The following is a 12,143-nucleotide window of genomic DNA, read 5'->3' on the forward strand; positions in this document are numbered from 1 at the left end:
ATATATAGTTAAATCTATATGATCTTGTTGAGTTTATTAGCTTCCGATAATCATCTGATAGTGCTTCCAGATATTTACGTTCATTTAAAGAGTTATCGTAGTTACAATAGAGGTCAGCTCCTCAAAGGCGAAATGGGATCTTTCCGTACTGGTTACGTTTTGGAGGGTTGTAACTATGAGGTAATATCCTGATCTTACAGTTACCATGTGTAAAATATTTTTACATCAGTAAAGATAACATTTAAAGATAACCATTGACAGAAGATTCGATGATGATATTTGTCTTGCCGAAGATTTATTGAAGTGGTCTTATACTTATAATAGATGTACGTGTACAACTGCTTCAAGAACTTTTGGCAGCCGATAATATTTGTACTAAAGGTCACCCTTTTATTTTTTTTTTGAATATTCCTATGCACGTATAAATGTAATTGTTGTTAATAATAGTTCTCGCATTAACAATATAACAATTAAGTCAGCTGTTTTTACTAAGCAGTCGAAACTGGAGGGTCCACAATAGCCATTTACTTGAGCCAACGAAATTGAATCGGTATAGTAACTTGCTTTCGACACCGAAGCTAATGCTAACTCTTTAGCAGTAACGTTCTCTTGCCTCGGTCAGTATGTTTTGATGGGTCGCTTCATGCGGAACGGTAAAATTCAGCGTTCTTGTTACCCAACCTAGATAATAAGAGGCCTTTTCGGCTGCAGTTTGTCACCATAGGTACATAGGCATGCCGTAGTCAGCCGAGAGGTGCAGTTATTAAACCGGCCTAAGTATTAGCGTCAGACGGCGTCGCTACCAATGAAGTGGACGAGACAGAGAGATCCGTCGAAAACCCGCTTCAGTTGATATGTTAGGTGCTTTTTTCAAGCCTTCAAGTAGGAGAGTGGTCGACAGGCCCACAGGAGAGAGCTCTGGTGTTTTGAGACTGGCCGATCTCATCGAAAAGTGTCTTTTCCAAGTGTTTATGTGGGAAAAAAACGTGAACCTTCATGTGGCCAGTTTGTAATAACCGTGCAAAAATATTCAGAACTTGTAACCTTTTTACTTACCCTATGCGATCTATATGGGAGCAGAAAACCTAATAAAGGTATTTTTTATTTATGGAGATATCTTACGAGGCTAATGATATATAAAATGCACAGTTGCAAAAATTCAGCGGACGGAAAACAGCTTGTCGATAGGAGAGGACTGTAAAATCTCATGTAGTATAACCAACGTAACGACTTTCAAGTGAATATATATGACTGGTTTGTCAAGGTTGAGCAGCTAATGGAAGCTCTCATGGATGATCGTCTTTTGCGATCAGAATATTATTAACTGGACTAGAAGATCTTTGATTGCAGTCGTCTTCATCGGCATTTCTTTAGATATTGAGAGACACTCTACGAATATGGACAAACATATGGCGAGATACACACATCGAAACGAAATAACATACCTATACGTTAAAAATGGACTGTGCTGTATCAAGCGCAACCTGGAAGAAAAACCCTCAGCCAAGTTCTCAATTTTGTGTCTGTTCGTGTTCGTCGTGAATGCTCACTCTCATGCCCAACGTTGGCCTAAATTGCATCCTACCTCTTGATCAGTATGGATTTTTCAATAGTTAGCACGCTTCATCATTACCTTATGTGCGTTCCGGTCCATATTGTATGCCAACTCGCCAACGTTATTTCAGTGCACTGCGAACATTTTGTTGTGTGCCTATTATTCTACATTTATGACAGGATGGACGCTGCCCGATATGCAGGTGGTCAGGGTCATCTTCTCTGCAGCCACAGTCCATCATACTAGATATTGACCTCTATTCTACTCTTGCTACATGGTTTTGGCTACGGCTGCTCATTCGTAAAACGCTAAACTTTGAAGATATATTTGTTAGAATCATTGGTATTCTGCAAAAATTTGCTAGAACCTAAGTCATCAAAGTTGAGATCTTCAGCAATAGTTCGCACAATCACACGACTTTCAAACTACAACTTCCATTGTGGCGATTACCTATACCTCAATATTTCCTCAGTGTCCTACTACGAGTAACGTGTTTTCACTATTAGCGACGCTCCCAAAGTTGACAGTCTCACGCCACGTGTTCGCGTGGTTGACTCTTGAATCCGAAAGTCCCAAGAACGTCTTCGAAGGCGTCAGAATCGGCCCTACTAACACCGTGAGGATCACCTGTCGAACAGCTCTCTCTCTCTCTCTCTCCCTTTCTCTCTAGACACGATCGCCAACGGCAGACGAATAGAAAGATGTCCCGCAAATGGCTATCAAAATGAATGTTATAAGAGGAGAAGACGCTTTGCGAAACAGTAGGCGTCAGATGGGTACGACAAAACGGGCTTCAGGTGTGTCCAAGCCAAACCCGTTTATCGAACGGTATAAACCCAACTTGGAAAATACGTTATCAGCCTCCTCTTGGTAACATGGTTTTGTCGCTGTTAATATCATTACCATGAATATTATGGGTCCTTACGGGGTGTCATGAAGTGGTTTTTCAGTCTTTGTCATTATCATTGGTTGGTTACACAGGTTTCTAGGAGTTATTCAGTGACGGTTAGCAAAAGATAGTACTATCGCTCTTGTAATATGTATATATTTTTTATGACGCCCTTTATAAAAGTGTAGAAAATTTTCGTTTTTCCTAATAACCCAAAGTCATTTAAGTGGAAGTACGATGAATACGGTGGGACCCGCTTTGGTAACGATACAACGACTTACGGCGTATTAGTGGTAAGCGCTGGCTATCTATATGAATATGAGTCACGTTCTGACACAGTTTCTAACGTTTGACAATATATAGGATAACTAAAACGTAATTTATCACGTAGTGTCTGCATGGAAAAGCTCATCGTTTCATTAGGTATGGTCTCAATAAAAGAGCTAGAGGACGTTGGAGGTCGACGCGCCGTACGATTCGTTGAGTGTTTTTTATCTCTCCGAATCGATCAGGCTGGGCAAGTAAGTTGGCGGGTCAGAATCTACCCGAATAAAGAAATCAATAACAGACACATTCGTTCAGCTAACACTCAAGCTGGTTGATATGCCTTTAGCTGCCATGCATACACAGCTTGTTTCACGGAAACCTACGGACAAACGACCTTACGCAACGACGAGATTAAGGAAATCGCTAAGATATGATAGCAGTTTGTTTCGCTTTGGGAGATTCTTAACTAACGAGCACCATGTACCCAGTGACCGCTATCTAGCGTAAATTTTGCGTGAAACAGTTTTCGTTTTGGAGGATGCTTTACCACCCCTGGTTGTCTAGATCGAAGTGTATAACGTCTACTATGAACGAACGGTGAGAGCTATCTTCAGTAACCTAATTCTCCTTGTGGAGACTAATATTAAGTCGAGTACACAATTAAATATTTTATTTTAAATAATAATGGAAATTGCCTATCGATGAGGACAAATAGTGTTCCTTTGACACGGAAAGTAGCGTAACAGCTTAGCTCAATACAGAAGATACTATTTTTTGACGCTGTCACTACAGGTATGCTTTCAAATGAGCCGGTTCGATAGCTTTATGCTGCTTTTGTTGATCGTTCTTGCTTACAAAAAAAAAAAAGGTATATTTATAAAAAGAATGTTCAACGTTTAAATGTTAAAATGGCCATTTACGAAGCCAAAAAGCCCAGCATGTGTAATATAATATTTACCTACTTCGATCCATTTGACTGTTTATGTGGCACTTCATTCGTATGCGAAAGATGTCATCATAATCTATCATGTATTAGTATATGGGGCTATGAAACGTTGCTGGCTATAGCTGCTGTTCGTACCGAAGTCACTGTGCTATCATTGTGCTTGCACCAAAGACCTGGCTTCACTTCGTGACGCTGTTTCGTGGGTCGTTAGGCCCTAGAATCGAACGTTGAAGGTTATTGAATTTCAAACGTCGCCTATGGTTCGTAAAGCGTGAGCCAATGCACCTATCTCTTAAGCGTTATCGACGACCTATGAATTCAGACCCACCGAGCCGGACGCCCTATTCAATGCTAAAAAGATTCAAATCTGAGACTGAAAAATCCAACTACGTTACTCTGCTATATCGCGCGATGGCTTCTAGCTGATGACGCAAATAGGAGACATTATTTTCCATTGAAATCTGCACAGAGATGCGTGTAGCGTCCAATTCCATGTATTGACTTTCAGCAAAGCAGCAAAAATGAGAGGGTATCAAGATTGTATTGTAGAATCGTGGTGAAAATTTATTTTCACCTCAATGTACATTCGCTTGGGTTATATCACAAGTCTTATTTCTGAACTATCCGTTCTTAACGTACAATCAAGCCACGAAGAGGAGCACAGAACAGCTGAAATAAGATGTTCCTAAAGTAATTGGTGAGTTTCTATTCATCTTGTTTATCTTGGGTCAAAACGGCTCGTATCAACCTTCTCCAAGTCACATGTTTAGGTATATAATTTTTTAATAATAAAAAATTTAAAAACAAAAAAACGCTAAGTGGTTCGATAGTCTGAGAAGGTTTTTCAACGCGCAGACTAAAACATCATTTTACGGCTAGATACTTCTTTACTATTGCTACGTGTGCTACTAAAAAAAGCTCTACTGTTGAAAAGTAAAGTACACATTTATATTGTATAATGATCTCACCCTTAATTTTCATTTAGTTTCGAAGCAGAGAAAGCAATGATGTCAAACACAATTCGAATTCACATACATGCGTGTTTCTGAAGTCATCTCAATTTCAGAACTACACTAGTAGAATTGTACCTCAGTGCTTCTTCTTCAAATCAAGATGCTTTATTTTATCATGAAAAATTGTCGGAATTTTGAAAATCACGCGTGGTTTGTTGATCGAATTGGGACGCAACGATCGGCCCATCTGCTCTCTTACGTATGGTCCTCTATGCATTTTATGGAAATCGTTCGACTGATGGTCGCGTCACTCATTCACTTTCTGCCAATCGTAGAACAATGTCACGATGTATAAGCTGCAAGAAGCTTGAAAGCCTATTGCGCAAGGGAGATTGTCAATGAAAAGTTAGCGCATAGTTCAGCATAGATCCAATACAGCGAAACAAAATAAAATCTATTTATTTGCGAGAAAAGTTAAATTTCAGCACTTGACATTGAACTAGTGAATGAGCTAGCACAGCCAAACCCTACCCGAAAGCTACTGGACCTAAATGAAGATATTTATTTCAATTTTTACACGTAGAATAGCCGAAAGCCATTATTTTTCTTTATAATATATGGAGTTATTAATTTATGATAAGTGCTCTCGTCAAGGTACTACATTTTAGGTCACTCGAGGTCTTCGTCGATTTCTAGCAATTACCATATCGTAAACATCATGCCCGTGATTTTTTCATCGCTGCAGTGTTGCCGGCAATGCATCAATGTTGACGTTTCGTGGACTTTTTTTTGTTAGACCTCTTCATTTGACACATCGAATCTTGCCCCTTGGCTGTACTACTATCTAAAGGGAAGTTCAAACGCTCCTCCCCCTTCATGGCCAGTAGAATAGAAACCGTTTTTCGCTATCGTACGTGTAACGCTCGAGGTCATCCATCGTATCTGATCTCGACGGATTTCGATGAGGGAACATTATTAGCGAGTTCGTTATTAGATACCTGAAAAATCCCCATAAAGAGAAACAAATCGATATTTTCAACCGAACTAACACCGTTCCGCTTTGTCAACATATTCGCTACGCGTTCGCTACTAACTTACGATCTTACATGCTATTTTACTTTTCTTAAAGTTATCTAAGTATATTGATAACAACAAATTAACTTTTCCGTTAAGCGAACACCCTTGCATCGTATACTCTCGTAGCAAAAATCCAAAGTAAACAGTAGGCGATGCAGTGACATATCAGGCAACTTAGTATTGGCATCACGACAATTATAAGACTACTAGACGACTCTCTCGGTATAATTGAATCAATCACTGACCCACAGGTCAGTGTTTTTATTAAAACTCTCACCGATTAGCATCATCTGGCCATTGATCGATCCTCTTCCTCGGACAGAAGAAAGGCTCGCGCCGTAAGGCGGACTCTCTAAAGCCCGTGCTTGCATTGTAAGGCTTGTATAGCACTGCACAGAGCTAGCGTGCAAACATTCAAAACAGCAAGAAAATCATTTCGTAACGCTCTCTGCTTATCTGGATATCCGCTACGAACTGGGGCAACTTAGACTTACCGGGCGTGCGTAAGTAACACTTTTTGCATCAATTTTTTTTTTTAATGTTTTGGTGGACCATATATGCCCTGCTTTCATTATATTCACCGTATGCTCGTCAACACAAAATTTAAAAAGTCATCACACTAGACTCTATCCATCAATGCGGAAATGATCTGTCTGATCAAATCTATGGACCAGATACGATTTTGTATATGCATATATGTATTTGACGATCGTGCTTGGTCCTAATAGCGCTTATAATTAGTGATAACCTATGTATAAGACAAGTTAGATATCGTTTATAGAATTGTTTGTCACACAGTGAAATACTGATTCGATAATAGGAGGGGATTTCTTTGGCACGTTCATGTTCATCAAGGATAAAGCTTGTTAGCTATGTAACCTGTGCATAGTGATTAAACTTGAGTCCTTTAATTCAAAAACTCTAAAAGATAAACCTTGCTGTCCATGGTACAATAGGAATCAATTTCAATCTAATTACGGAAATGAAGTACAATGACATTTGGGCTTCTAAATGAGACTAGAAGTTACCGAAACTACTCAAAATATTGCAAAAAATCTCTAAGGCCCAAATATTTGGCAAATAAAAGGTCTAAAAAACTTTAAATGAAATAAAGAAGAACATTAGTTTTGTCCTTGTTCTTCTGAATTTTCTCAACCAATTTGATCGGCATTATCCAAGATTTCGGGATCCGAAACTCGTAGATAATTCTGCTCGTAGAACATTGAGCAGTTCTGCAGGGCTTTTGATCTAAAACTGAATTAAGTTTGTACCGATTGTAAGTGACAACACTGTTTAAGTTAAGAGTCCCGTACAGCAATAAGAAAGTGCATAAAAAAAAGTTTTCAGTTCTTAAACCTTTTACTTAATGTGTTGTAAGATATTGCACTGCTTGTATTCCTTGCCTTGTATCTCTTGCTTTTCTCGTTTTATTTATCCTAAATTACTCCCTTTCCAAGATCCCGACATCCTCTTTGAGGTGCCAAGACGTTAAGGACACACGGTGATCTAGGTTCGAATCCGGACATAAGCACACTTCGTTTCGTGCTAAACTCCACCGGCGGATATAATGACCAACGGCAGTTCGGAAGTCACATTCGAAACATTTACATGCCGTCCTACCTTGCAACAAGCCTACTCAGAAAATTTGTCAAACAGGAGGGCTATTATAAAAAGTTTACCTTGACATACCAAAACATCCTTCAACTGTCTACATAAGTCCGTTCTAATTATATAACTACTTTACGAAACCCAGCTTTTGACCAATTTATTAAATAATGTATTGTTCATTAATAATTTTTGGCCACCTTTATTCAGGCTTCTAGCGAGTTTATAATACTATCCTTTCGGAAAAATGCATTTATGTTTTTATATATTAGTCCATAGACGTATTTGTATGAATAATTGAATACATTTGTATTAAGTAGATTCGGCGAAGATAATTTAGGGAGGTGAAAGCTGTCTTGGCAGAACACAAGGTGTGGGGAGGCAAAAAAACCCTACCTGAATGTTCATGCACTATGCCGGCCGTTCCTTGGAAAGCGCCGCCTGCTACCCTAGAAGCTGTTAGAGCGTCATATTTTATTAACCGTTTGTGCCAAATCGGAAATGGATTTCGTAGCAATCCATTGTCTCATATAATATTATTTCTAAACAAAAATAATAGTCAAGAGGCATGCAAAATGAGCTGGATCAAAACAGTAACAAGTAGCTTTCTCAATGCAGATCAGTGACTGTCTACGAGCAAACTCGACCAACATCTGACGTTCTTCAGTTACTTCAACATGGCCATGGTGGTCATTCTTCTCGATCTGCTGAATCTGCGCTTCCCCGGTACATCTTACTCACATACGCCTAGGTCACGTGCACGTAATGAACGACTCTTTCGGCAGACGACAGTTACCCTTTTAGTAGTCAAATTTATAACATGATTAGCAAACATAATAATTCCAACTAATCGAAGTCCCTTGTTGCGTGTTTGGATCACCGGCAATGACAGGTATTGACGCCATAGAAAAAACACGACAATAAGCTTGCGCACTCAGCGGCTCAATGGAGGGAACGGGCCGAGGTAGTTATGTGAAAGGGAGAGAAAATAAGGGATTCGTTGATCTGCTAGATGAAGCAGCGCGGCGGGATCGATTCAGGCGTTCAGACATGACGCAGTCTAGTTAACGACCCAAAAACCGGTACCAACGACGGCTGAGGGTAATTATCTAGAAGTGAATTGAAAGGACAAGTGATTCAGTTCTAGGATCTTTTGGCTTTTGTTATATTCCGGTTTGTATATATATATATATATATGTATAGCCAATAGTTCGAGCCGCTGTGTACCTGCGAGTATACGTTTGCATGTATTCGTCCATATCCCAGGAATACAGAAATTAAAAGGAGAGCCAATACAGAACAGTGACTTATAAAAACGAAAAATCGATTAACTTGTATGTATTATTCATACTAGGCGGAGCAAGTGTGTTACGTAAAAATATTTCATTAAACAATACGGAAATCGTCCGACCATAGTAAAAAACGCTTTTTGAGGCAGAGGCTAGCAGGGTTCGGCAATTGATGTTGTTTTTCCTACCGGAACGGCTGAATGACGTGGAAAATTGTAGTCCTTTTGTTATGGATTCGTGTTCGATGTTCTTATTTCAAGAGGATGCGTACAAGCGCGAGCGGATAGATTCCAGTAACTGAGTAGACTTAAATTCATATGGCAAAGCCGGCCTCTTTCTGCACCCCTGTCTAGTATATTCCTAGGACCTCCAAATCCTCTTATTTCAAAGGTTATCCACGACATGACGAGGCTTGATTACTGCACCTACCTGGTGCAATTGGCGCTTTACCCTAAACCAAAAAATACGGCATAGTTCAATTCTGGCTTTCAAATCAAACGAATATCTTACGGACACTTTTGTAACATTATTCTAAACTCAAATACTACTATGATAGTATAGCAAAAGTAGATTAGATTCGAGGATGGAAAATAGCATATCTGCAGCCGATAGGAGCTCAACCTTTGAATTTTTGCAAATGACGAAGGAATCGCATATCGATCAAAGCACGGTAACAGAGGCTGCAAGCAAGCCAGGCGAGTGTAGACTCAATGCAAATTGCAAACGTCCATAACCTCGTTCCCAAATGAGACAGCAGAAGAGGTCGGGTTATTTTCGGCCACTGTAAACCCACTAAATTATGTAGATCAGTAATTGCGGATCAACCATATCTGATCATGAACGAAGAGGCAATCATTATATAATTGTTTAATATAAGAAAATTGTATACCGGCAAATCAGTAGAGTTCTCGCGAAACAACGTTTATCAGAAGAGGCTTATCAAAGCTAGTTTAGACCGAGAACATACGATCTTTAACTGTTATAGAGAATCCTCAATTGGGCGCAAAAACACCTTCGCTTTTCGCGAACGATCATTTTGCTTACAATCATTTCGGTCGACATTTATCAAACACTCAAATTGTACAGAAAATAATTTTCAACGACATGCTCAATGATGACTTTCTATCTATCTATCTATCTATCTATCTATCTATAACAAATCATTTCTACGTTCTGTTCGATTTGATGATATGCTTGTTCCGCTTCTAAGATAATTTGTGCGCAAAAAAAAAAAATGACAATCGAACGTGTATGCTGTTCATAGATGTGCTTAAACGAAACACTGTCGCCAGGCATAGACATTGTTTTCGGGACATAGAGTTGTTGTCCTTCGAGGGTTTGTGTGCCTTTATCTGAGTAATTAGACCCACATATGTACGTAATAGCATTGCGTCGTCATCATCACTAGCAATTCACAAACACGCTGCTCTCGTTCTCTGTACAATGGCGTACAATATCGATTACAAAAAATAAAAACAGAGGCCGGTCTACACTAGCAAATAGGAAGGCTCATTATGTAAACAGCGGTAGCCATTTGCATAGTAAGCATCCCTATTCTCGCCGTATTACAAATGTGGAACAAATAGTTGTGCCGACTATTGCACGTCCCTAAATAGACGTATAATTTAAATTGTATACGTATTGTGTATTTGGTTTCAAGGTAGCATATAGTTATCTAAATTTTATGTGAAATTTTTTGTCGACCAAAAAAAATTAGCTTTAATTATCTACTATATAAACGTATCAAGAACCATAAAAAAAATGAAACCCTATTTTTTCCGATCTGCATGCTCACATGTTGTCGAACAGTAGACCCCATATTTGTTCAGTCCGGCAGCGAACGCTTAGGCTCGCGCTCCTGGATCAAAAACACCATTAGTTACCACCATCACCTACGATTTTTTAGTCACCGTGATCGTTGGATAGCTTTGCGATTATTTCAACAGGTCTCGAAATTTAATACTGATCGATATCGAAAACCGATTTATGATCCGCCAGTAATTTCAGTTACTTGGGCATGAAAGCTGTAGCAAGCAAAAACACTTCCTACACTTAGCTTATTATGTATACACGCTTTCAATTAAAATACAAATAGCATTCAACAAGTCTACACCATCAGCATCTTGTACCCTAGATGGCTCTACCCTTACATTAATCATTGATTCCCTTGCTTTTGCACTCCTCTTCCCCGCCGCCTCTCGACCCCCCCCGCCCCAGGTACCTTTTTTATTTAACAACTTCTTGAAAAGGCGCACTGCTTCGCAGTCTAACTTATAACTTAGGGCAGCTTCAGCAAATCGCGGTTTCTTGTTACGGCCTTGGATCAATCGCAGAAACGAAATCAATACCGTATCGACAACACACTGTTGTGAGTTATTGTGCTAAGGGGCCATAAGATACTGGTCACGGTGGTATATAAGCGCGAGAAAGGGCGACTTTGACCTGTTTGGCCCAACAACCGCGCGGGATCGACCCAGGCAGCGGCCGAAGCATGAACTAACAGGCGAATAAAGATCGTGTTCCGCGAAGACACCGAAGGATTGTCGTTATCGTTATTATTATCGGTCCCTAGCGTTAGCGGGACGAGTGATCTAGCCGGTCCATTGGTGTACGTTCTGATGCGGATGAATTTTAGTATATTGTTAGTGCCTATGAAGAAACACCGACGGCTGTATTTACGTCGACAGGGTACAGCTCGAAGGAAATTCAACAGGACCATATGCCTTAATTCCGATCCTTGGGGGTACGAGACGTTCACTGTAATCGCTGTGCTGATTCTTTTTATAAAGGCCCTTTCCAATACGTTGATAAATTGTCACCCGGTGCTGAATTTATATGATGCGAAGGTACGGTGCTCTGAGGAGCCTTGGTCGATTCGTCCTGTTTGTCATTAAAGTCAAGTAACGACATTTACACAAAGCAAAATCTGAAAAATTGTTTTTCTGTAGAACCTAGACCGAAACCGAAAATAGAAAACCGAAACGTGTGGCAGATTTCTGAAATTCGTACTAAATTTATGAAATTTATGCTAAAAAACAGCGCGCCAGTTGGTATTGCGAAAACGCTTTGCCGAACGATAGTAGGACAATGAGCACGATAATGATGTCCTAATGTTTCTGTTGGAAGAAAATTGATCACTAACACGACGTCGCATACCGCGTTAATGTACGAGGATAAAAAGCACATTTTTGAATTGTATAATAGTTCCGCATGAGCATAGCACTGCATATTTTTAGGCTATTAGGTCGTCAAAGCCTAATTAAAGACGATTAAAAAAAGGTTGTAAGGGCCTACGCGCAATTGATTCCTAAAAAAGACTGCTTTTAGGACCCTGGCCTCTTATCTTAATAGCCTTTTGTCAACTTTGTACCTGCCACTAAAATCCACGTCGAACAAAGACGCTTGCAAAGACGAAAATAATAGTCATGTCTATAATGACGTTATCATTATTTTTCTCTTTAGGTTTATCAGATTCCAGTTAATATTTTATTTTTCTTAATAATAATATTTGTGATGAGCATTCGGTTAGCTTTTAGGCGTCGCAGCCGTCGAGTTGCCCCGA

At 39.6% G+C, this 12,143-nt stretch overlaps 1 protein-coding gene across 9 annotated transcripts in view; it reads right to left on the bottom strand.

Moving 5' to 3' along the window:
* Positions 1 to 12,143, bottom strand: part of LOC111251790 (uncharacterized) — a 29,554-nt gene that overhangs the window by 5,026 nt on the left and 12,385 nt on the right. For 2 of the 9 annotated variants that reach the window (XR_015328449.1, XR_015328448.1), the window contains 4 exons: positions 7,689 to 7,748; positions 7,091 to 7,319; positions 5,965 to 6,086; positions 4,584 to 5,608 (listed from right to left, as the gene is read on the bottom strand). Coding sequence is in view for 1 of the 9 variants with exons in the window: in XM_086990255.1 (XP_086846381.1) it covers positions 5,485 to 5,608; positions 5,965 to 6,086; positions 7,689 to 7,700 (258 nt within the window). In the remaining 8 variants the exon portion in view is untranslated. Of the gene's footprint in view, positions 1 to 4,195; positions 4,327 to 4,583; positions 5,609 to 5,964; positions 6,087 to 7,090; positions 7,320 to 7,688; positions 7,749 to 12,143 lie in introns of those variants that run through there. The other 7 variants (XR_015328451.1, XR_015328450.1, XR_015328452.1 and 4 more) reach the window with 7 other exon arrangements.

Source organism: Varroa destructor, unplaced genomic scaffold (assembly GCF_002443255.2).
Source record: "Varroa destructor unplaced genomic scaffold, Vdes_3.0 BEIS01000005.1, whole genome shotgun sequence".
Taxonomy (NCBI): Eukaryota; Metazoa; Arthropoda; class Arachnida; order Mesostigmata; family Varroidae; genus Varroa; species Varroa destructor.